Source organism: Hirundo rustica, chromosome 16 (assembly GCF_015227805.2).
Source record: "Hirundo rustica isolate bHirRus1 chromosome 16, bHirRus1.pri.v3, whole genome shotgun sequence".
Taxonomy (NCBI): domain Eukaryota; kingdom Metazoa; phylum Chordata; class Aves; order Passeriformes; family Hirundinidae; genus Hirundo; species Hirundo rustica.
The window spans coordinates 12485283-12508218 of record NC_053465.1 but is presented as its reverse complement, the minus strand read 5'-3'; the positions used below and the strand labels follow the sequence as shown (position 1 = coordinate 12508218).

Below are 22936 nucleotides of genomic sequence, written 5' to 3'. Positions count from 1 at the left end.
TGAAAATTAATCGAGATATTTAATACAGTGCAATCCATAGTAGTTTCTTAATTAAAATAATTGTGTGCATGTATCTGAATGGGTTATCAATTATCACAAAAAAGCAATAAACATTGTAGTGCTATGTAGAAAAATGTACAACTGAACTTGAAACCTTCCCTACTTCCAAGAGAGCGTGGATCAACTGCAGATCATTCTCACCAATTAAAATGGGCACAGTGACGACGTCGTTGCGGTGACAGACACAGGGCTGGCCACACAGCAGTCAAGGGATATAAATAGAACTGGCAAAGAACTAAAAACCTAAAGCATTCTCGCACCTAAAACACAATAAAGAAGCCGATGGGGGCTTACGACTTTTCCTGGTTTTTAAATGCCTTACAAGACTCCTAGACACACTTAAACTGACTTAAAATTACAGAGTGTTTTTTCAGCTGATTTCAATTCAATATATATGGCCCAAATTGAAGATGAAGATCCAGCAGTGGCAGGAGCACAGTCCCAAAGCTGAGTGTTTGATTTTTGCAAATACCTTTTCTACAGAAATTCAACCGTATCGACAGCAGGCAATTCCCCTGCTCCCCCTTCTCTCCTCTGGGCAGACTTTTTTCCATGCTACGCAGAAAACAGCAATGCAGTTCCCACTGCTCTGGGTTAAAATTAAAGATAAAGACATTTTGCTTATGCTTTCTTCTCAACAAAACACATTTGCACCCAGAATAGGTAACCAAAGTCTTTTTTTTTCCAGCCAGGGGCTGCTGTGGTTACATGGTTCCCGCCCAAGCTTCCAGCTCTTTCATGTCATCATCCTCTTCTTCCTCTTTCTTCTTGGCTGCAAAATCACAAAAGAGAACAAGTGAGTGGGAATCCTGACCGAACCCAGTGGCCTCTGTGCCACTGACAAACCAGTAAATGAAGCACCTAAGGCCAGCTGTGGACAAAAAATACACAAAACCTTTTTGAACTGAAGTAAAAGGTGCTTTGCTGAAAGAGCCAACATGGGCTAAACTTCCTGATGGTCCCACTCTGAGTGGAAAAAGGCAACAGCTCCCACAGGAAGAGGGCAGTGGGCATCAAAGTTCAAGTGTGATATTTTCCCAGAATTTCCAAGCCCCCAAGCCCCTTACAGAGGGATGCAGCTTCTTACAGTATTCAGTCTCCAGTATTAATCTCTTCCCCGTCAAAAATAAACTCATTATTCCATCACTGACTACTGCAAATGCCAGAAATGAGGTGTTTGGGTCAGGTACAGAATGTGGAGGGGCTGGAGAGCCCTGGGAACATCCCACTGCCCTTCTCCTGTGCTCCCTGGCAGCTGGGTGGATGTGGATGGGAGGGAGCAGCCTGGACACTGCCCTCTCCTCATTCCTGGTTGTCCCAGGGCAGGAAATGCTGCCCTTTGTCATAACCTGACAAGTCCAGTTTCCATTAACTCAGCAAAAAAGGCTTGAACCCACAAACAGCTGCAATAACTTTGGAAAATGAAAAAAGAGTGAAACAATTCCTGGTCCAAGTGGTTCGTGTCATTCCAAAAGGAACATTTACGTCAGGAAACTGACTCAGCTCCAAGCTCCAGACCCCTCACTTGTACAAGGCTGCAATTTGGTTTTCTATATTAAGCTCCTCCAGCCTCCATTAAACAAAAACAGCTTCTGCCTGAATTTCTCCTGACACCACAAACAAAATTTCTCGTTCAGACTAATTAAAGCCAAAATTCAGACAGCTCCTGAGAACTGGAAAAACAGGAAAGCTCGTGGTTGTCTTCCCTTCAATGGATAGAAAGGAGGTAACAGTCAGTTCTACCTCAAAAGACAATTATTATTCCCAAAAAGACAATTACACACGAACCTGAACCATTAGGGACAGTATTTCCTTTGGAAGTCTGACCATGGTAATCACAAGCCAACTTTTAATCCCAGTGTTAAGTCAGTTTTAAATGAAAAATAATTCAGGTTCAAAAAATAAACCCACACAAAATCCCCACCCAACACCACCCCAGAATCCCAATTTTTCCCAAGTGCCAGCCTCAGAGGCAGCTTTATTGAAGCAAAAAGTGCCACTTAAATACATAAATGGAATTCATGGAATTCTCATTTCCATCCAAAAGCAGCTTAGCATAAATCCTGTGAAGCACTGAGCTTTATGCTTGTGGCTTTTACTACCAAAATTGTACACAATTTGTATTATTTTGGGGAGTTTCTCTGTTTTATGCTGTGTAGCTCCTTAAATATGTCCACAATTACAACAGCTCTTACTTGTGTGCAGTCCCAAAATGCAAAGAGTAGATCTGGGTCCAAGGCATTGTGTTTTAAGATGACTTAGAGAACAAACCTCATTAAACCAGCCAGGCAACACAAAGGCAATGCACTGGTTCATTTAATCTGTTCCTCCTGAATCTGATAAAGTCTCAGATTTCAGATATTCTGACAGAACTCCCTCCCCTCTCACCAACTCCAGTCAGCAGTTCTGCCTGGCAAAACACAACCAGGAACTCACAAAATCCGTGGTGTCAGAACAAGAGCAGGGGCACAAAGCAGAACCTGGCAGTGCTGCTGCTCCCCACACCCATCCAGGCCTGGAAAGGCAGCAGGATAATTATAGATACACTGACCAATTGGGATTATTTTCATCCACTGCTTTTTTTTTACTTTTTTTCCTTTTTAAGGACATGGACTAGAGCTGCAAAGTCTACAGGTTATTCATCATAGTCAGGCAGATTCAGCAAAATGGGCTTGTGAAGCCTCATATCCCATCAGTGCTGCCAGAGGTGTCCCAACTCAGCTGAACTCCATGGGCAGTGTTCATACAAGAGGGACCAGCTCAGATTTAAGAGCAGCTTTGAGCCATCTGTGTAAATACAAACATTTCTCGTCCATCCTCCAGGTAAAATCCTCACACCAGCTCAAATTCCCTGGATATGTGTGCTCTGGGATTGGGATGACCCTGACTTTGGGACTGCAGAGGAGCCCACAGCCTCCCAAAGAGGGGACCCCAAGGGAAGATCCTGCCAAAGGCCAGAAAAGCAGGGATCAAAGTAAAACCCAAAGCAGCAGTAAGGAAGCATAGATCCATTGGGAATCTGAACCTGCCTGGGACTGGATGACCCTGGAGGTCTTTTTCAGCTTCAATGATTTTACGAGTTTATTTACTCTGCCCTCCCTTTTACAACCTCAGGGTGTCTTCTCATGATTTCTTCCCTGTTGGTGCAGCAGCACCTGGGAAAAGACTCCCTTCTCCCTGAGCATCCTCTGGGCTGCAGAATGCCTGGATGAGCTGGAGCAGAAAATAGCTGCTCCTGTGACAGGGAGTGATTTTTGTGCTTCTTCTGAACGGCAGGTGCCACTCACAGAGAAATGGCACTGGGCGTGATTTGGGATGCAGGAAACAAGTCCAAGCAAAATGTCTGTGCTGCCTGCAGCCAGATCTCCCAAATCCAAGGAGCTGGCAGATTAATGAGCACACTTTTAATGATGCAGGATGTTTCGGTAAAGGTTGATCCGTACCTGGCTTGGAGGGTATTGATATTGAGGGCACATTTGGTAGTGGTACTGTCTCCGGACCACTGATTTCCAGCAAGTTTTTGTCTAATTCTTCTTGTTCTAGTTCCTCTAGTTCTGCCATGAGTTCATCCTAGGATTTCAAGGAAAAAAAGAAAAAAAGAAGGAACTTTAAGACATATTTATTAGCAATCAGATATAGCTGATTATTATTTATATCATAGAAAATAGCACAGATGCACAGGATCAGAGCTAAGGGAGGAGATGAGGAGTCTGATTCTGATGTCATTCCTGGACTTGATCTCTTGGAGGGTGAGGAGGGTGGGGAAAGCAGAAGAGGGAAGGAGAAATCCAAGTCTAAATACTGTCAGGTCAGGCCATCCAAGTCATTCTGAGCATAAAGTCCAGGTCACAGCCACCAACAATTCCAGGAGAGCTTGCACAGCCCCGTCCTGCCCCCAGGCACACACAGTGTGCAGATCTCCAGATCTCCCGGGGTCCCAGCTCCTGCAGGGATTTCGAAGCCATGCAGATGTGGTGCTCAGGGTTAGTGATGGGACTGGCAGTGGCTGCACTCCCTGCTCCCAAGGCTCCCCAACCCAGAGGATTCCATGATTCACTGGTGCAAACAAAAGCCAACTGAAAGCCATACCTCATCAAATTCCTCCCCAAATCCTACTGGCTTGGAGATGGCTGTAGAGATCTCATCTGCCAGCTCTTGCTGTTCTGCAATGTCCTGCATTAATTCATCTACTTTATCAATGTCCCTGGAAAAGAAAGGAAAGAATTCAGCAATAGCAGGCACCTTCCCAATCGACACTGTATGTCCTGGCTCCCGTAGAAATGCCACAGCACGGTGACATTTCCAAGGCCCTTTTCCCAAAATACACTTTGCATGCAAGTCTGGGTTTTATGCCCCTGGTCTCAACACAATTAGAGACGTATTTTTAACTTTTCCCTGCAAGCTTTGCTCCCAGCAGTTATACAGACACCAGGGAGAGGTTTTGTTCTGCACCACTGACATTAATAATAATTTGCTCTCTTCCCTGATTCAGCATTATTACACCCACAATATTTGCTCGTGGAGCAAGCACAACATTCCCATAATGCAGTTTTACCTTTAATTATTGCTACATACACCAACTCCACTGCAGAAAAACAAGTTTTAAGACCCCCCTTGAGGCTTAAAACTCTTGCTGTCACAAGATGGATCTGTAACTGCTGCAGGCTCCCATTTTCTTTAGACCACACTGGTGCTACCCAGCTTTTGGATAAATGTAGAAAATAAACAGTAATAAACTGAGGAAGCGTCGATAATTGTGCCTTTTGTTCAATTTTAGTTTAAGTGAGAGCTTCTCAAAAGAAGGTTTTGCTGCTCCAACTCCACCTTTGGTTGGAAACACCTGGCATTCAGCAGATCTAACAAATGCCAAACTACAGATCCCGTGGAAAGATGCAGGAGGGAGAAACTCACATGTTGTCATGAGCAGCTTTCATCGCCTTAGCAGCAAAACCCATGTTCTTAAGCACTTCAGTGTTGGTGTTGGCATTCTCCAGGGCTTCCCTCTGGAATTCAATTGTTGATAACGTGCCATCTATCTGTGCCAGCTGCTTCTCGTACCTCTTCTTGCGCTTCAGGGCCTGCAGGGCAGCTGCACAGCAAAGGACAGGGTAGGACTGATGAGATTTGTGCCCAAAACAGCCATTCACACTTTGCAAGAGAAACATTTAGCACCTTCTAGTGTTTGTTGTCCATTCTTCCCAGATAAACTTGATTTGCCTCCTTCAACCGAGGTGTTTAGAGGTGGCCATCACCTGCCACAGCAGGATGCCAGCACAGACACTCCTAACACACCACACAGAGACCATGCTGCCACAAACAGAAGGCTTCAACATCCAAGCTCATCCACCAAAAACACCCTTGTTCATCCTCACCTCATCACAGGAAGGCAGCACTGCTGCTGCAGCTCCTGCCAGAGGAGGGCTTTGTGCTGCTGCAGGTCCCCCCACTCCTGCTGAACCCCTGGGAGAAACAGCTTGTTCAGATCCAAGGAGAAATGTTCCCTCAGCTTCGCACTTAAACGTGAAATCCACATTCTAAGAATGCTGGTTTTTATGCACGTTTCGTGTCACTCCTCCTAGAAGGTGTCCACACGACAGCCTGAGCTGAGAGAAGCCCTCACTGAAGGTGGTTTGAGCAATCTGCTGCTTGTGAGAGCTGTGCAGGAGGAGCCCACCCCCGGGGACCCGTGTGGGAGGACAGGTCCAACCTGCTCTACCCACCCCACCCACACAGGGCAGCACCCACAGCCAGCTCTTCCCAAGACAGCTGGACAGAAAACACGGGCACGGCCATTGCTGAAACACTGACAGGGAACCAACACGGGCAGTGCCATTCCTGAAACACTGACAGGGAACCAACACGGGCACGGCCATTGCTGAAACACTGACAGGGAACCAACACGGGCAGTGCCATTGCTGAAACACTGACAGGGAACCAACACGGGCACGGCCACTCCTGAAACACTGACAGGGAACCAACACGGGCAGTGCCATTGCTGAAACACTGACAGGGAACCAACACGGGCAGTGCCATTGCTGAAACACTGACAGGGAACCAACACGGGCAGTGCCATTGCTGAAACACTGACAGGGAACCAACACGGGCAGTGCCATTGCTGAAACACTGACAGGGAACCAACACGGGCAGTGCCATTCCTGAAACACTGACAGGGAACCAACACGGGCACGGCCGTTCCGGAAACACTGACAGGGAACCAACACGGGCACGGCCATTGCTGAAACACTGACAGGGAACCAACACGGGCAGTGCCATTGCTGAAACACTGACAGGGAACCAACACGGGCACGGCCATTCCTGAAACACTGACAGGGAACCAACACGGGCAGTGCCATTGCTGAAACACTGACAGGGAACCAACACGGGCACGGCCATTGCTGAAACACTGACAGGGAACCAACACGGGCAGTGCCATTCCTGAAACACGGACAGGGAACCAACACGGGCAGTGCCATTGCTGAAACACTGACAGGGAACCAACACGGGCACGGCCATTGCTGAAACAATGACAGGGAACCAACACGGGCAGTGCCATTGCTGAAACACTGACAGGGAACCAACACGGGCACGGCCATTGCTGAAACACTGACAGGGAACCAACACGGGCACGGCCATTCCTGAAACACTGACAGGGAACCAACACGGGCACTGCCATTCCTGAAACACTAACAGGGAACCAACACGGGCAGTGCCATTGCTGAAACACTGACAGGGAACCAACACGGGCACGGCCATTCCTGAAACACTGACAGGGAACCAACACGGGCACGGCCATTCCTGAAACAATGACAGGGAACCAACACGGGCAGTGCCACTCCTGAAACACTGACAGGGAACCAACACGGGCACGGCCATTGCTGAAACACTGACAGGGAACCAACACGGGCACGGCCATTGCTGAAACACTGACAGGGAACCAACACGGGCACGGCCATTGCTGAAACACTGACAGGGAACCAACACGGGCAGTGCCATTGCTGAAACACTGACAGGGAACCGACACGGGCAGTGCCACTCCTGAAACACTGACAGGGAACCAACACGGGCAGTGCCATTGCTGAAACACTGACAGGGAACCAACACGGGCACGGCCATTGCTGAAACACTGACAGGGAACCAACACGGGCAGTGCCATTCCTGAAACACTGACAGGGAACCAACACGGGCACGGCCATTGCTGAAACACTGACAGGGAACCAACACGGGCACGGCCATTGCTGAAACACTGACAGGGAACCAACACGGGCAGTGCCATTGCTGAAACACTGACAGGGAACCAACACGGGCAGTGCCATTGCTGAAACACTGACAGGGAACCAACACGGGCACAGCCATTCCTGAAACACTGACAGGGAACCAACACGGGCACGGCCATTGCTGAAACACTGACAGGGAACCAACACGGGCAGTGCCATTGCTGAAACACTGACAGGGAACCAACACGGGCACGGCCATTCCTGAAACACTGACAGGGAACCAACACGGGCACGGCCATTCCTGAAACACTGACAGGGAACCAACACGGGCACGGCCATTGCTGAAACACTGACAGGGAACCAACACGGGCACGGCCATTCCTGAAACACTGACAGGGAACCAACACGGGCACGGCCACTCCTGAAACACTGACAGGGAACCAACACGGGCACGGCCATTCCTGAAACACTGACAGGGAACCAACACGGGCACGGCCATTCCTGAAACACTGACAGGGAACCAACACGGGCACGGCCATTGCTGAAACACTGACAGGGAACCAACACGGGCAGTGCCATTCCTGAAACACTGACAGGGAACCAACTACCTCCACACGGAGCTCGGTGCCACATCCCTGGCAGCGTCCAAGGCCAGGCTGGATGGGGCTCGGAGCAGCAATCACCTCGTGTCACATGGAGCAGGACACAAGTACAGCTTCCCCCTGCTCTGCACTGGCCTGTCCCCTCCATGACAGCCCTGCTCATACAACACCATGTGCTTTAAACCTCGCCTCGGCCCCAGGCTGCTGCCCCGACAGCCCTGTCCTCAGCCACACACACACACTTCCGCTGCTCTGAGCTCTGAGAGCCCCACTGCAGAAACCACTTAATGTGACACACAATGGGCTCTGCTAAAAATCAGGCCCGGCCCTGCCAAAAGCTCAGTCCCACACACCAGGAACGGCGGCAAATAAAAGCTTTAAATCTCTGAGAGACGTTATTTCCAAGCAGAATGTTTTGAGGAGAGAAGGAAACGAGGAGAAGGAAATCCTGACAAGAGACAGCTTCCCTTCTCTCCCGTTCCAGAGGGCTGGTAACTCGGGGATGTGATGGATATGTTTCTGCAGCACACAGAAAGTGGCTGCTCTCCTAAAAGCTGATGGAGCCCACAGGTGTTTTGGCAGATGCCATCCTGAGATGCTGGCAGTCCTAAGTCCTGCTACCTGAAAGCCCTAAATAGAGCTTCAGCTCTGCAACTGGTTATGAATATGCTCCAGCTGGTTCATTTCAAATTAACTAATGTGTTACAGAACAAAAAAAGCACCTTTTTTTTAATGGGAAGGTCCAGCTAAGGATGCCAAGCACACAAAGTAGCTCAGGATTATTTAGGAGAAGCCAGTACAAACAGCTCAACTGTTCCAAGAGAAGTCCAGGACCCAAAACAAGCCTGTGCACTGACTTTCTCTCCAGCAGCCAGGAAAACTCCCCAGTTTTGGGGCCAGTCCAACATCCACATGTTTGACAGGAGCGAGAATAGGGGGTTTTCAAAGGACAGTGTTTGCTCTGCAGAATGAGGCACAACACAAATATCCCAAACATTCCAGCTTTATGCCAGATCATAAAGTGATGAGCAACACATTGCTGGGATACTTAGGCTGGTTCATTCTGCACTAATGGTTTAATTATGGATATATGAAGTTTTCTTACTCAGAAAGATAAAACCTGTTAATAGCTGTGTTTATATAGTGACAGATGCTGGGGAAATGCCCAACAACAAGGAGGCGTTCTTTATTGGGAATTTTGCACCTCATGGAGGATTACTGGCAAACCCAGAGATTTTACAGCATTATATACCATTTTCCAAAGCTAAATAAAGTGCTATAATTTATGTACAGCTCCCCACTCCAGCTATCCCTGAGAACAATCACAGTTTGCATTTCATGCTCCTGTTTAAAACAAGCTGCTCAGACACCAAACATTGCAAGAATCTTCGTGAAGGATCACAAGTTCTTATCAGGACTGTTGGGTAACTCTGTCCCTCCCATCCCCACCCACACCACTTGTGCACCAGAGCTACACTGCATTTACACTTAACATGGATTTGTGGTGTTTTCTGTTTCCAACCCCTTCAGACCAAGGAAGATATTTATTTTCCCTTCTCCTTCCTAAGGCCAAAGATCAGGAACCTACTGAAATCTTATGACCTGCCAGAGTAACACATTTCTGTTATGTTTTTATTAAAGTCAAAGCTATAAAAAATTTCATCTGAAGGGAATTACACCGGCTCTTTTTCTCAAAAATAAAATCTTTTTCCAAAATCAGAAATAAATAAGAACCAGAGACAAATGGTCTCTGTGGGGTACAATGTGCATTATGCACATGCAAGAACTGGGTGTGCTTGTAATCAGAGGGGGACAGGGCCTCTCTCTGCCCCTCTCAAAGGCTGCTATCACATCAAACAGCCACAGCAGAGGCTCTCCTCAGCACCCACAGCACCCTAGTTACGCCTTTACTGCTCCCAAGACAGTAATTACAGAGGCAGAAATGCAATTTACAGCCAGCTTTAATTGCTGTGGAACTGCTCCAGCAGGACCTGTGACCATACACTAAGTTAAAGCCAGAGCTCACTCATGCCCTAGGACACGTTGTAGAGATCACCCAGCACAATTCCCTACTAACAGCTGACCTCAGCTTTCCAGCAGTGGCACAAACCCCTTATCTTGGAGCCAAAAGCCAGGCAAGATTTGCAGATGGCTGGGCCAGCCTGTCTCAGCAGCTCCTGCACAGGGTCCGATGCCCAGAGGTTCATCCGGAGAGCTGCCTGAAGTGCCTCTGCAGTACCTGTGACACAGAAAGCAGCAGTGCCAGCTCACACCACCCGCTGCTCTAAGAGGGGCTTTAACATTTAATACAACCCTCAAGGGCAGCAAAAATATCTGATCATGCCATGGGCAGTTCTCACAAGACAAGAGCAAGAACCTGCCAATAAAGAGTGATTTAGACAACCTTTACAACCTCCTCCTCACCAGGCACAGTGGGTGTTTTAGCTTGTAAGTCCAAGGTGCACACGAATTGCAAGCACTTAAAAGATCCTCTAAATAAACAAACAGCAGATAACAAACCTTGGCTGCACTTTATCTGAATTGTAAAAAAGCTTTCAAAAAATAGATATGACTGGGGGAAAAAGCAGTGAGATGTATTTATAAATTATTATAATAATTAAATTAAAGGTAATACAATTAAAACTACCTGGGTGACTTCTGCCATCCATCAGGCTCAAAATGAGCTTCTCCAGATGACATTTTGATATATTAATTGCCTTTATTATCAGCGATGATGGGGATGTTGGAGCCAGTTTTTATTCAAAAGGATTGCCCCACAGAGCTCTGACCAGTTAAAATGGATATCAATAGTTTATTACCTCTTTTCCACTGGCAAAGGAATGTCAAATTCCTCTGTGTTAACGACTGTGATCTCTGCAGTTCCTTTTCACAGAGAAATTCTCACAAAGAAAACACCAGATTCCAGAGAGGAATAAAACTCCAGCTGAGTCCAGAGAGATCTGGGCTGCCTGCTTCAATTTCTTGAATATAAAACATGCCTAAAACTACATTCAAAGAACATTTTTCAAACTTTTTCACACATAAAGAACTATTCCTTCCTCTGCTTTCTGGTTTGGGGCTTTTTGAGGGATGGTTTGTCATTGGTTGTTGGCTGGTTGGGGTTTTTTTATTATCTTTGACTGAACTACAAAATACTGCTTTAATTGTCTGTTTAGTTGAAATTTCGGTGGTAAATTCTGCTTTAATTGTCTATTTATTAGAATTTCTATGGTAACCCCCACTGCTAGAAATTCCAGCAGAAGTTCTACACCTCCTGTTTGACTGTGGTGATTCCCAAGAACCCAGGGTTTCACTGGGACGTCAGCAGGACAGGACCCAGCCCTCCAACACAAGGGAGAAGCAGGAACTCGTGTCATGGTTTTCAGTCCCTCCTTCTGACTAATGAACCCCCAGCAGTGAAAAGAGCAGAGTCATTCAGCCAGACTCTCCTCCTCTGTCAGCAGATCAGTCAGAAAAACGTGACTGCTCACCCAGATAATTTCACTGTGTCCTCCAGAAATGCTATCTGTTAGAATCTGAGGTGTTTTGAATTATTTTAACCTGTGCATAGGCAAATTATTATTATTAAATGAACTGTTGTAAGTCTAATGATTTTCTTTGCAATATTTACGGCGGTTTGTTAGTTAAATGAGATGAATGTTCACTGTGATAAGCAGCTTGCAGGATAATAAAAAATAATTTTACTACACGGTATTGCATTGAGAGGAAAAATTGACTCTGAATGTCAGTGGTTTAGTTAAAAATCAACAGCCCTCCTACAAATAAATATTCCTCACACACTGGCAGGACAGGCAGTGTTTCTGGGATATTTATGTACACAGCAATGCTGTGGAATTAATGCTTTTAAATATCATCAGTATAAAAGAGCAGAGCAGCAGATAAAAGCCCGGAAGAACAAGGCTTTCCCTTACTTTTGCTGGCAAAAAACACATTTCAGCTTGAGAAGGACAAAGAGCACTGGGAATAGAACTCAGGAGTCTCACTGAATTCAAAAATACACCTGACCAAGGTCGAAGCGTTGATGATGCCACGGGATTTGTCCCCACACAGTGCAGGTGTCTCCTGCCTCTGCAAAACCTTCCCAAAACTCACCCTGACACCTAAAATAGAGAGGCTTCTCCTGCAGGGGAACACACTGGAGTTAACAGCTCTGATTACTCCAATGGAGGGGAAAAACAGCTTCATCCCACAGCTGATTCTTGCATCCTCTCTGCAGAAACGGCAGCAGCAGAGCTGCCAGGGCACAGGGACGGCAGCAATGTTCATATGGCACGAGAAAGTTCCCCAGGAGCCTCAGAAAGCCACGTGCACTGAATGTCAGCCACACCAAAACAATAAAGAGTGCAAGAGCTGCAGAGGAGCTGCCCAAATCGGGTGCCTTGGCCCCTCGAGCTGCAAGCCCAGGCACTGAACAGCATTGAGGTAATCAGCTTAAAGGTGGAAGAGCATTCTGCACGTTACCCAGCGCATCCATCTAGAATTTGCCCTGCAGAAAGGAGAGGCATTATTTTTGCTGCTTCTGAAAATACCATTGCATCTTCCTGGCACTCGCCTCGGCAGCAAATTTAATCAGGAACAACATCCTGGCTGTCCTTGGAATGGGATCAACAAGGGGCACTGGGAGGTGGAAGCAGTAGTTGCCTGCCTTGCCTGCAATGAGGAGCTTTATCCTGGGCAGCAGCAGCTCATCTCTCACTACTGAGACCCAGCAAACTGCCAAGGAGATCTCAAAAAAACCCTAAGAAGGGAATTTAAAGTGACTGACAAATTATCCCCCAATGCTACCCCAGATAAAAAGCCTGGTCACTACAGACTGACCAAACTGTGAGTTTTGCCTTGAGTAAGAACCTTTCTGCAGAGGTTTGATGGCTCCAGGAGTTGTTAAACCAGGATTGTCCGTGTTGGTTCAAAGGCATCCAGGCCATTCCAAGGAAGGCTCATCCCAGGAGTCTCAGAACACAAAATGCCAGCGGTCCAAAAAGCCAGGTGTGATTTTAAGCACTGTGGGGTCCAAGTGGTTGGGACACAGAGGTACCAAAGGATGGTTATAAATGAATCCTCATCAATTCCAGCGCTGATCCCGGGCACAGCAGCAGGAGTTCCCTTCATGTGAGGATCACCTCCTGAAACCTCTGCTGTCTCAGGGATCTGTTCAGCTCTAGAAGTCATGATCCACATTTCTCCCTGGTGCCAGGGCCTGTCTGCAGCAGCCTCCTGCACCTTTCTTTTGGGAAATGTGCACTTTTAGCACGGAATCGTGGGCAGAGTTAAGGCTTGGTTCTTCCCTCGTCTTTCTCTGACTGTTTATTAAATCTCTAACAAAGTTTCCAAACCCTGCCCTCCAAGGAAGGCAACTATTCCCAGCTCAGAGATTGTGACTGATTAAAACTACTCAAAGCACCCAAACCCAGGCAGAGAACACAAGCAGGTTTCTGCCTAATCTTTTAAAATACAAGATTACAACTTCCTCTTGAGCAAAGCCTCACCAGAACATTTAGTCTATTGCGCAAGAGATGAACAAAACAATAAACACTCCTGCTCTAAAAACCTATAAATGTACAAAAGAAAAAAAAAAAACAAACCAAAGAGATAGAGAAAAAAGCAGGACTGTGATACAGCAACACCCAAACACAAGAGGAAGCATCACCTTCACAGCACCCTGGCTCTGTCACAGCATCAGCTCAGCCCAGGGACTGCTGATGCTGTCCCACATCCATGGCAGGGCTTCTTTCAACCTTGGAACATGATTCCTCTGTCCCATGAGTGTCCAGGCAACACTCCTCTGGTCAATAACCCTCTGTAAAATAATCTCCAGGCAACTCTGGGACAGTTTTGTCAAAAAAAAAAAAAAAAAAAAAAAAAAAAAAAAAAAAAAAAAAAAAAAAAAAAAAAAAAAAAAAAATGTCATCTACAGTGAGCTTTGAAGTTCAAATGAGAAAACCGGGAACAAGAAATCCCAGTTACAGAGACAGCTTTGTTCCACCCAGGAGCTGGAACGAGTCTAAGAAATGCTGGTTCAGCCAAAAACATCCAGGCCTGAAGCTTCAAACCATTCCCTGAAATCCGATCCACCCTCTGGAAGCAAAGCTTGCACGGCGTTTCCCAATTTTCAGCGTCTCACTCCTCAGAGTCCTGCATGTCTTTGGATGATGGCAGGGGATTGCAAGGATCTACACAAAACAAAATTCTTCTTTCCAAATGAAATTAGGTATTTTCTAAGGCTGCCTGAGTAAATTATCCTCTCTTACTCTCTCCAGCTGCCACTAACTTTGCTGCTTAAAAATCTGCACCTTCTTTGACACACACATGAAATTCTGATGTGAAACGAGATAATTATTCAGCATTCAACCAAAGTTTTAACTTTTATGTTGAGAAATGTATGTTCCCAAAGGCGTCCCTGAGATTCTCACAGCCTGCAGATAACCTTTATGGGTTTTCTTTATTTTGTGGTTGCTGAAGGTACCTTGTTAAAGAGAATTCCAGTGAAAACTCAGAATCTTCCTCTGAATCCCTGCCAGGAATGCATCAGGTTCAGCTTTGCAAGAATAGAAGAAGCTCTTAAGTATCTCAAAATGCTATTTTCTCACAGGAAAACAAACAAACAACCCAGTTCCCTAAGCTGAACAGTGTTTTTGTAATTAATTCACAAAACTCAGGATATCCTACCCTGAAGTGGCACACTTTGAGACCTTTTCTTCCTGGGGAATTAAAAGAGTGGCTGCCTGGGAATCCATCAGGCATTTTCCAGCCTTGAACCATTATTATTACAGCATTGCCAAGTCTAAGAATTTCAATGATGCTGTCATAATATTTAGCATTTCTCTTAACAGCCTAACTTCCCGAGATGAGATATTTTGGGATGTGAAAAAGTACTTTTCTCGAGAATTATGAGATTCCAACACTGATGACTATGGGGAAAAAGCTGAGAGCACAAACTATTAGAAAGCCAAAAGTCATAAAGGAAATAAGACAAACCATATTTATTTTTAAAAAGTTTGCATTTCATGACTTAACATCCAAACACTCCAGTGGCAACACTGAAGTACTTTTTTGAGGCTGAATTGCAGTTTTCAATGGCAATCCCATGCTCTGAGGTTGGGATCAGCTCCAGAGCCAGGTTAAACAATAAACTCTGTTCCTGCTGATGGGGCTGCCATGAAAGCACACACAAAAAAGCTTTTCTGCCTCTCACTGTCCTCCCAGGACAGGGCACGTGCAGAGCCCACCATGGAGAGGCTGCCAAGGCATTTTCAGATATTTCCACCTTCACTGGAGATGAACTGACTGCGTGCAGCTCCCAGGGAGACCACAATGCAGTCTGCTTTCCAGTAATCCGTTTTATTTCATAACCAACCAAAATCACCTCCAAATGTTTGAACACCACTGATGTTCCTGTCACTCTGACATTTCTCAGTTCCACTACATCTGAGCAACCTCTGTGCACTCACCTGAAGCAAACACAGAGTCCCTAAATGCAGGTGAAACCCTGCCAAGCCATGAGGAGCACACACAGTGCTTGGTGACAACTACACCCCACCACAGAAGTGACACAGCCCTGGCTTGCTGCACATCCCAGTAAATGCAGGAGAGATGTGAGACTGGTTATTTGGACACCTCCAAGCTTCCATCATTCACTGCCACCAGGAAAGAGCAGCCAAGATAACAGCAGCCCACACAGTTACCCTGTAACTGTGTTAGCTCCTAGAAACTGCTAACTGGCAAGGCTTTATCTCAACAGGGAACCCAGGGGAAGCCACAGCAGAGCTTTTCCAACTGGGCTTCCAACTGGAAGGACATCATGGACAGAACTGTTATTGCCCCTGCCCCAGCCTGGCACTGAGCTTCACACGGGGAACTTCTGCTCTTCTGTGTCCCACCAGTGCTGGGTCACTGTGGCCACTCCACTGCCCTTGGTACTGGCCACGAGGAAGGTGTCATGGAATCACAGTGGTTTGGGTTGAGAGAGACCTTAAAGATCACCCAGTGTCACCCCTGCCATGGCAGGGACACCTTCCACTGTCCCAGGCTGCTCCCAGCCCCAATGTCCAGCCTGGCCTTGGGCACTGCCAGGGATCCAGGGGCAGCCACAGCTGCTCTGGGCACCCTGTTCCCCTCCATCCCAGGGAACAATTCCTTCCCAATATCCCACTCTTTCAGTGTGAAGCCATCCCCTTTGTCCTGTCCCTCCATCCCTTGTCCCCAGTCCCTCTGCAGCTCTCCTGGAGCCCCTTTAGGCTCTGGAAGGGGCTCCTCAGAGCCCCCACCTCTCCACGTGAACACCCCCAGCCTGTCTCAGAGCAGAGGGGCCCCAGCCCTTCCTTCAGGAACTGGATCCCTGCTCCAAGACACAGGAGGATGATTCAGAGCAGAACCAACCTCCTTATCACCAGCTCTGCTGCGGCCTTGGGCTGTCTCAGGGAAAGGCAAAAGCCTGACAACATTTAAGATTTAAGATTCTCCAATTGCAACCTGTTTGTTTCGGACACTTTGTGCCAGGAGCTCCAGTTTGCTGGACATCTGGCTGCAAACTTGATGGAAAGTCAAGGATGAGAGCTGCTCCAGCTTTTAGTTTTGCAAAAAGCATCCATTTTCAAGTGGTGTGAGTAAAGACAAAATTTTAATTTAAACTCACATCTACACTTTGCTGGCTGCGAAAGTCAGGCCACAACCTGCTGCTCACACCACAGCCCAAAGTCACTGGGACAAACATCACATACCCAAAACCCAGAAATGGCAATGTAAATTTGTTTATTTGGGAGCAATAAGGGATCGACAGAGAGACCTGAATTATACAAATGCAAAGTCCAACAGCATCCCAGTCCAGATAAACTCTCCACAACTCTGCAAAAGTCTAAGTAAAAGACGGTTAAACCAAATTGATGATTTGCATCACCTGCAAATGGTAGTTTTTGAGTTAGCCTAGGAGCCCTGGAGCAGGATTCAGTAATTAGGCCTGGAGTTTAATGAGATACTAGAATCCAACATCTAATACATTTTGAGAGAACAAGTAATAAACACAAAGCTAGAAGCGGCAAACATGCCAGGTTTCCCTCCTGACAGAGTACAGGAACAGAGGAAGGATGTATTGCATCAAATACAGTTACCAAATCATATCTGGCAGAATCACAGAGTCTGGGGGTTTTCTTATGCCACTTTTTAAAGCAGTTTTTAAAAGGTGTTTGTGAATCCTGCCACTGCTCCCAAACTGCTTTAGATCAGAGAGTCTTGTCTCCAAAAACCTCTGCTAAACGTAGGTAGGGTAGAATCCAAAGAAGGTTCCTCTTGTTTTTCTAAGATCTAATTAAAAAGAGCAATTACCACTTTTCCCAAGCCAGGTGGTCAATGCCCATCTCATTAACCTCTGGCGAAGATGAAGGACTCAGGCCTGCACTGCCTTCAGTAATCCTGCACTGAAGCCCTGGGTTATGGACAAGCACCTGGAACTCAAATATCAATTTTGCATTAGACTGTGACTTAAAACACAGAGAGGGCAAGCTGAGAGCCTAAAGATGGGCTGGAAGTGCTGCAGGACTCGTGCTTCCCTACATCAGCACTTGGTGATTTATGGAAACAAAACCAGGGTCACATTGGATTCTGGGAGGAGAATCACTTCTCTTGGCAAGCAGGAGCTCTACAGCACGCTCACAAACCACATCTGAGGCCTTGCATACACACTCACAGGCCCTCTGAACCTCTGCCTGTGCCCAGAGCTGAGGCTGCAGCTTTCCCCTCCCTCACTGCCGGATCTGAACCACCCAAACCATCCCAGCCATCCTGCAGGCATTGCTGCCTGACTTAATTAATGATCCGTGTGTGCCTCGCTCCCTCGTCACCCTGAGATGTTATCACAGGTAGTGCCTCTGAGCAGGGACTGCTGCCAGGAGAGGCAGAACTGCCCTCCCTCCTCCTTCCCATCAAATTCCTGCCTCCCTCTCCCAGCCAGCTCCAGCATTTGTGTGGTTAAGTGTGGAAAACAACTTTTCTTTCTTTTTTTTTTGGTAGGAGTTGGGTTTTGTCTGGCTCAGCAAGCTAATCCAAGTCATGCCTTGCCCACACAAACACCACCAGCAGCAGAGAGGAACAGGCAGGGCCTCTCCTGGAGCAGCCTCACCCAGCCAGTCCCAGCTGGACAGTCCAGGCAGGATCCCTGGCAGACACAGTTCTGACACCAGAACCCTCCAGCTGCCAGGAAATCAGATCAACACACCGATGGGACAGCTTAAAAAAGGTAAAGGGATGTAAGCAGTTAATAATTTCCATCACACACCATCACCTGAGGCAGCACTGAGCCCCAAGTGGGCTCCAAGTCAGGACTTCAGCCTACACCCAACCTCCTGGTTTGTTTGCTTTTGGTGCTGGGTGGGGAATAGGAGTGTTCTCTTTCCAGGAAAAGCCTGAATTATACAGCAGGAATCTAGCAGAGGGTTTGCATCTATTTTGTGTACTCAGTGCTGGGAAAAAACCCAACACTATATTTATCTACAGTGAAAAGAGAAACTTTGACATCAGGAAAGAAAAACTGCTCACTAACAGAAACCAGAGTGGAGGGAAAACCCATGAAATGTCACTCTCCTGCTAAAGCATCAATACATTTTCCACAATACTGGCTCGTCACCCATTCCTCTGTTAGTGGCCCTAGTGTTAACTAATAGAAAGGTAAGATCAGTGGCAGGCAGGCACCAAACTGCATCCACTCACTCCAGATCTGAACCTGAGCGAGCTGCTTGTAACACCGGCACTCTAAGGCAGCACTGAGTTTCTCTCCCTGCTGTAATCTTCACACAGAGACAGAATTTGAGCTTTGGGTTCCAGGAGAAACAGACTGTGGAACTGTTACAGCTAAGGTAATCAGAGCTCAAGGAATTAACCCCTTGTTCCTCTGTGTGCCTGTGCTATTCCTCTGGCAGCTCAGCTTTGCGTGATCGGGCACAGCCACAGGAACAGAAACACCAGAGCAGCAGTGATCAGGATCAGCTTAAACTCCCCTGAAACTGAACACTGAACCCAGAGCTCCAGAACCCTTGGAAAAGATGGAGCAGCTTAGTTTGTATCACAAGGTTTGAGCACTGAGGAAACATCTCAGATGAAACAACACCACGGACAAACTGGAGCGGAATAAAAGGAGGCAGCAGCAGCACGGGGCTCCCAGAGCATCAGGCTCACAGCTGCATTCTGCTTTTGTTAGAGCAAAGTTGATTTTCAGGTAGATATAAAATGGGGTAAGATACTGGCTGAGCAGTGTTCAAACTAGTGAGTACTGCTGCTGCTTCTAGAAATTCATTGAGAGGAGTAAATCCACAACCCATGAGGCAGAGCTAAAGTGTGGGAGGGCTTCCTAGAGGGGGGTGGGGACAAACCCCAGAATACTCTGTTTTCACAAGAATGAACATTGCCATGAGAACACGAAACAAAGCACACGCATAACCCAAGTTCCTCCCAGAAGAGGGAAGAGTAACTTCCCTGTTTTCAAAAAACCATTCTAGCGATGATTAACTTTGATAGTTTTTCATCCCATGGACAAAACACAGCAAGCACATTAAAGCCATCACTGCTGCTCTCCCCAGCACACTCAGAAGTTTTCATACCAGTTGAAAGCCTCCCAAGCCAAGAAACAACACAGACTGAGGAAATTTATAGTACAGAGTTCCTTATTATAACCTCAGCATTTCCTGAGTTGTCTGGTTACCCTAAATGCAGACTACGAAAAATACACACGTAAACTAAGTTCATAAACTAACAAAACCCTGCATGTGCTTGAGGCAGGCAAAGGAACCAGGAGCCTTTAAGTTTCTTCTATTAAGCTTTCCTTAGGCTCCAGAAGCGCTGCAGGAATGAGTCAATGAGCCTTTGGAAAGTGGCTCACTTGGCACCTGAACAATCACCCAGTGTGGTGGGGAGCAGAGAATGTTTCCTTTTGTTTCCTCAAGTGTGCCAGACACCCAGCTTTCCTCTGGGACAACACAAACGCCGCTCCGAGTTTTCCCAAGGTGGCTTTAAGCTTCCAGGTAAGCTCCCTGCCCCACTGTGTCACCTTCTTTTGGCTGTCCCACAGCTGCTTCCAGGACCGTCAGCAGGACTGCCCAGCTGAGATCACAAATGTGCACCATCCACAGGAGATCCTCCAGGAACAGCAGGGATTCCAGAGTGAAGTGATTAAATCTTGGAGAACTAAGCCTAAGGATCCTTCAAATTTAATTTTTTTAAAAGTTGATCCAACATTTAAAATAATCTCTAGCCAATTATCTTTCGTCCAGTTTTACTTGAAAGCATTTTAACTATATCAAAGTATTTCCATTAAGACACAGGCTTTCACATATAAAAGCAATACATTTTTATTTTCAGTTAAAATACAGATTTAAGTGACTTTGCATCAAAATCGCATAGATTATGGATTCTAAACCAGCCTGAAGCCAGACAGGGAAAAATGCAATATCTGGATATTAAAAAAATGCAATTTGAAGGAGCTCAGCTGACGACTGACAACTTGAACTCAGAAAAACTGAGCGTGTCCTGAGGGGAATTCACTTCCCAGCCAGCCACAGACAATCAGCTGCCTTAACTCACAGCCCAGTAGAACAGTTGGCCTCTCAGCTCCAGAAATGGAAAAAGAGGGGTTGGGTTTCCCAGCAGAAACCGATCCCTTCTCCTATTCACAGCTCCTTAATTACTCCTCAGGCTCCCGAGCTGCTGCAAGCCCTCAATGAGTCTGACCCAGAACTCCGCCCGAGAATGGGCAGGTTTTCCTCCTTCCTCCACCTCCAAGGAAATTGAATCCCTCCCCTGCCCGAGGATCTGAAGGGCAGCACACAGAGAGATGGCTGTACAGCACAGCGAGACAAAGACCTGAAGAGAAAGTTTAGAAGGGGCCCAGTGTGACCCAGAAGATGAAGAAACTGCAGACAGAGACACATTTTAGTTCTCCTTTTGAGCTTTTTACCAAACTAGGCCAAAAAAACACAGCACAAGCTCATTTATTAGAACTGTTGCAATGTATTTGATTTAGAACTGACTTGGTTAAGCCTGAAGTCAGGCTCTGCTGAGGTCCTCTGACACATCCCTGAGCCCTCGTGTGCTGGCTCCATCCTCGTCACCCACGCACAGGGAAGTTCTGAGTCTGGAAGGAGGCTGAAAATGCTGACTGCAGGAGTGACATGAAACTCCTAAGGGTAATTACTGCCAATTAACCCATGCCAGATGTATGTTTACAGCTCCCTGTGCCACAGGCAGAGCCACTCCTGCTCCTGCACAGCATCCACACAGAAATCAGGATGTGCTTTCCTGAAAACTTTTAATGACCAAGCAAAAACAAGCAAGAAGTTTGTTTTCAGAGCACTGGAATACATAACGTGACAACTGCCTTATCTCCAGACACATCAAGCACTGCCTGGAAAACACAGCCAGACCTGCCCGGGGAAGCCAAGTTTCACCTAGGAAACACCAATTCCATCTGAAAACTTTAGGAGTGTGCGTGGAAGAGCCTCTTGGCAGGGGCTGAGGAGTGGGAATAAACCCCAGAACAAACACTGTTTCCAAAAGAGTAAATATTTCCATGAGATCACGAAACAAAGCACAAGTATAACACAAGTTATTCCCAGAAGTGGGAATATTAACTTGCCTGTTTTCCAGAAACCTTTTTAATGCTGGCCAGTTTTCTCCCTGGAAGTCCTTCATCCCACAGCCAACAAACAACACACACATTAAAGCTGTAACTCCTGCTCTCCCCAACACGCTAAGAACTTCTAGTAAGAGCTGACGAAAATAAACACAGATTTAACCAAAGCCTTACATGAAGCAAGTTCTGGTAAAGACTTATGTCGGTTAGAACTAAAAATCACCAGCAGGGCAAATCAAGGCCTGATTCCAGGGCGCTGCCCTGCTTTTCCAGCTGCACCCAGCGCTGGGATACTTCCCAAAGCGAGAGGGGCAGGGGACGGCAAGGGATGGCCACGGAGGAGCCGAGCACTATCGCGACACGGGAATCGCGAGGGAGTCCCGACGGGACATCCCCAGGGCGGCCGGGCAGGGGAAGGCAGGGGAGGGCAGGGGAAGGGAGGGGAGGGGAAGGCAGGGGAGGGCAGGGGAAGAGAGGGGAGGGCAGGGCCAGAGGAGGGGTCCCTGCCCGCAGAGCGAGGAAACGCGGCTGAGGCGTGAATCCCGCCGGGAAGGGCGGGACGGCCCGCGGAGAGGGCGCTGAGGGGCAGGATAATGGCAGCAGGTACAAAATAAAGGCACTGAGGTATAAAAACACAGGCTCCAGGTATAAAACACAGCAGCACCGACGCGTCTGCGCCGTCCCAGGGCCCTCCCGACCTGTTGCCCGGGTTCGGGGCGGCGCGGCCCGGCCTCCCCCCCGGCTCACCGCGCTTGTTTTTGGTGCCGTGCTTGCGGGCGGCCGCCAGCTCTTGCTCGATCTTCTTTTCCAGGAACTCCTGCTTCTTGCTGAGCATCTCCTCCGTGTCGCGGAGCCGCTGGATCGCCTCCTGCGGGGAAGGGCCTTTCCCGCCGCCCTTCCCGCCGGCGCCCGTCCCGAACAGCTTCCCCAGGAGCCCCGACATGGCTGCGCGGGGCCGGGCCGAGGCCGTGCAGCTGCGGTGCCCGCTCCCCTCGCTCCGCTCCCCGCACAGATCCGACCCGAGGCCCGAGGCCGCCGCCACCCGACTCCGCCCACCCGCCTCGCCCCACCGCCCCCGCGCCGCCTACAACTCCCGGCGTGCCTTGCGCCGTAGCGCCGCGTGCGCCGGCGGGCTCCGCGCGCGAGGGCTGCTGGGCGATGGAGGCGCGGGCGCAGCGAGGGGCGGGGCACGCCGGAAAGGCCGTGTCTCCCGAGCGGAACCCGGCAGTGGCGGCGCGGCGTGCTGACGTCACTGAGCTTGCTGACGTCACGGGACGGTGTGATGTCACGGGGCGGTGTCGGGCTGCGGCCGGAGCGGGGGCGGCTGCTGCCGGGGCCCGGGAGATGACGGGTCACAGAGTCCTTGAGGTTGGAAAAGCCCGGCAGGGTCATTGAGGGGGTTAAGCTGTGCCCCTCACCGTGTCACC

The 22936-nt window shown here is 48.0% G+C and overlaps 1 protein-coding gene across 1 annotated transcript; it reads right to left on the bottom strand.

Annotated features, from left to right (window-relative positions):
• CHMP4B (charged multivesicular body protein 4B) lies at window positions 1-22561 on the bottom strand. Its single transcript, XM_040080160.2, has 5 exons — window positions 22257-22561; window positions 4972-5149; window positions 4150-4264; window positions 3504-3630; window positions 1-832 (listed from the first exon to the last, which is right to left on the bottom strand). The coding sequence occupies exons 1-5, from the start codon at window positions 22450-22452 to the stop codon at window positions 765-767; spliced, it is 684 nt and encodes a 227-aa protein (XP_039936094.1). The 5' UTR covers window positions 22453-22561; the 3' UTR covers window positions 1-764.
• Window positions 22562-22936: the final 375 nt, after the last annotated feature.

Coding starts and splice junctions, on each gene's coding strand:
- CHMP4B (XM_040080160.2), bottom strand. CDS start 22,452: ATGTCGGGGCTCCTGGGGAAGCTGTTCGGGACGGGCGCCGGCGGGAAG. Junction 5,150..22,256: donor CGGCACCAAAAACAAGCGCG/GTGAGCCGGGGG, acceptor TTTGCTGTGCAG/CTGCCCTGCAGGCCCTGAAG. Junction 4,265..4,971: donor AAAGCTGCTCATGACAACAT/GTGAGTTTCTCC, acceptor TTTCTTTTCCAG/GGACATTGATAAAGTAGATG.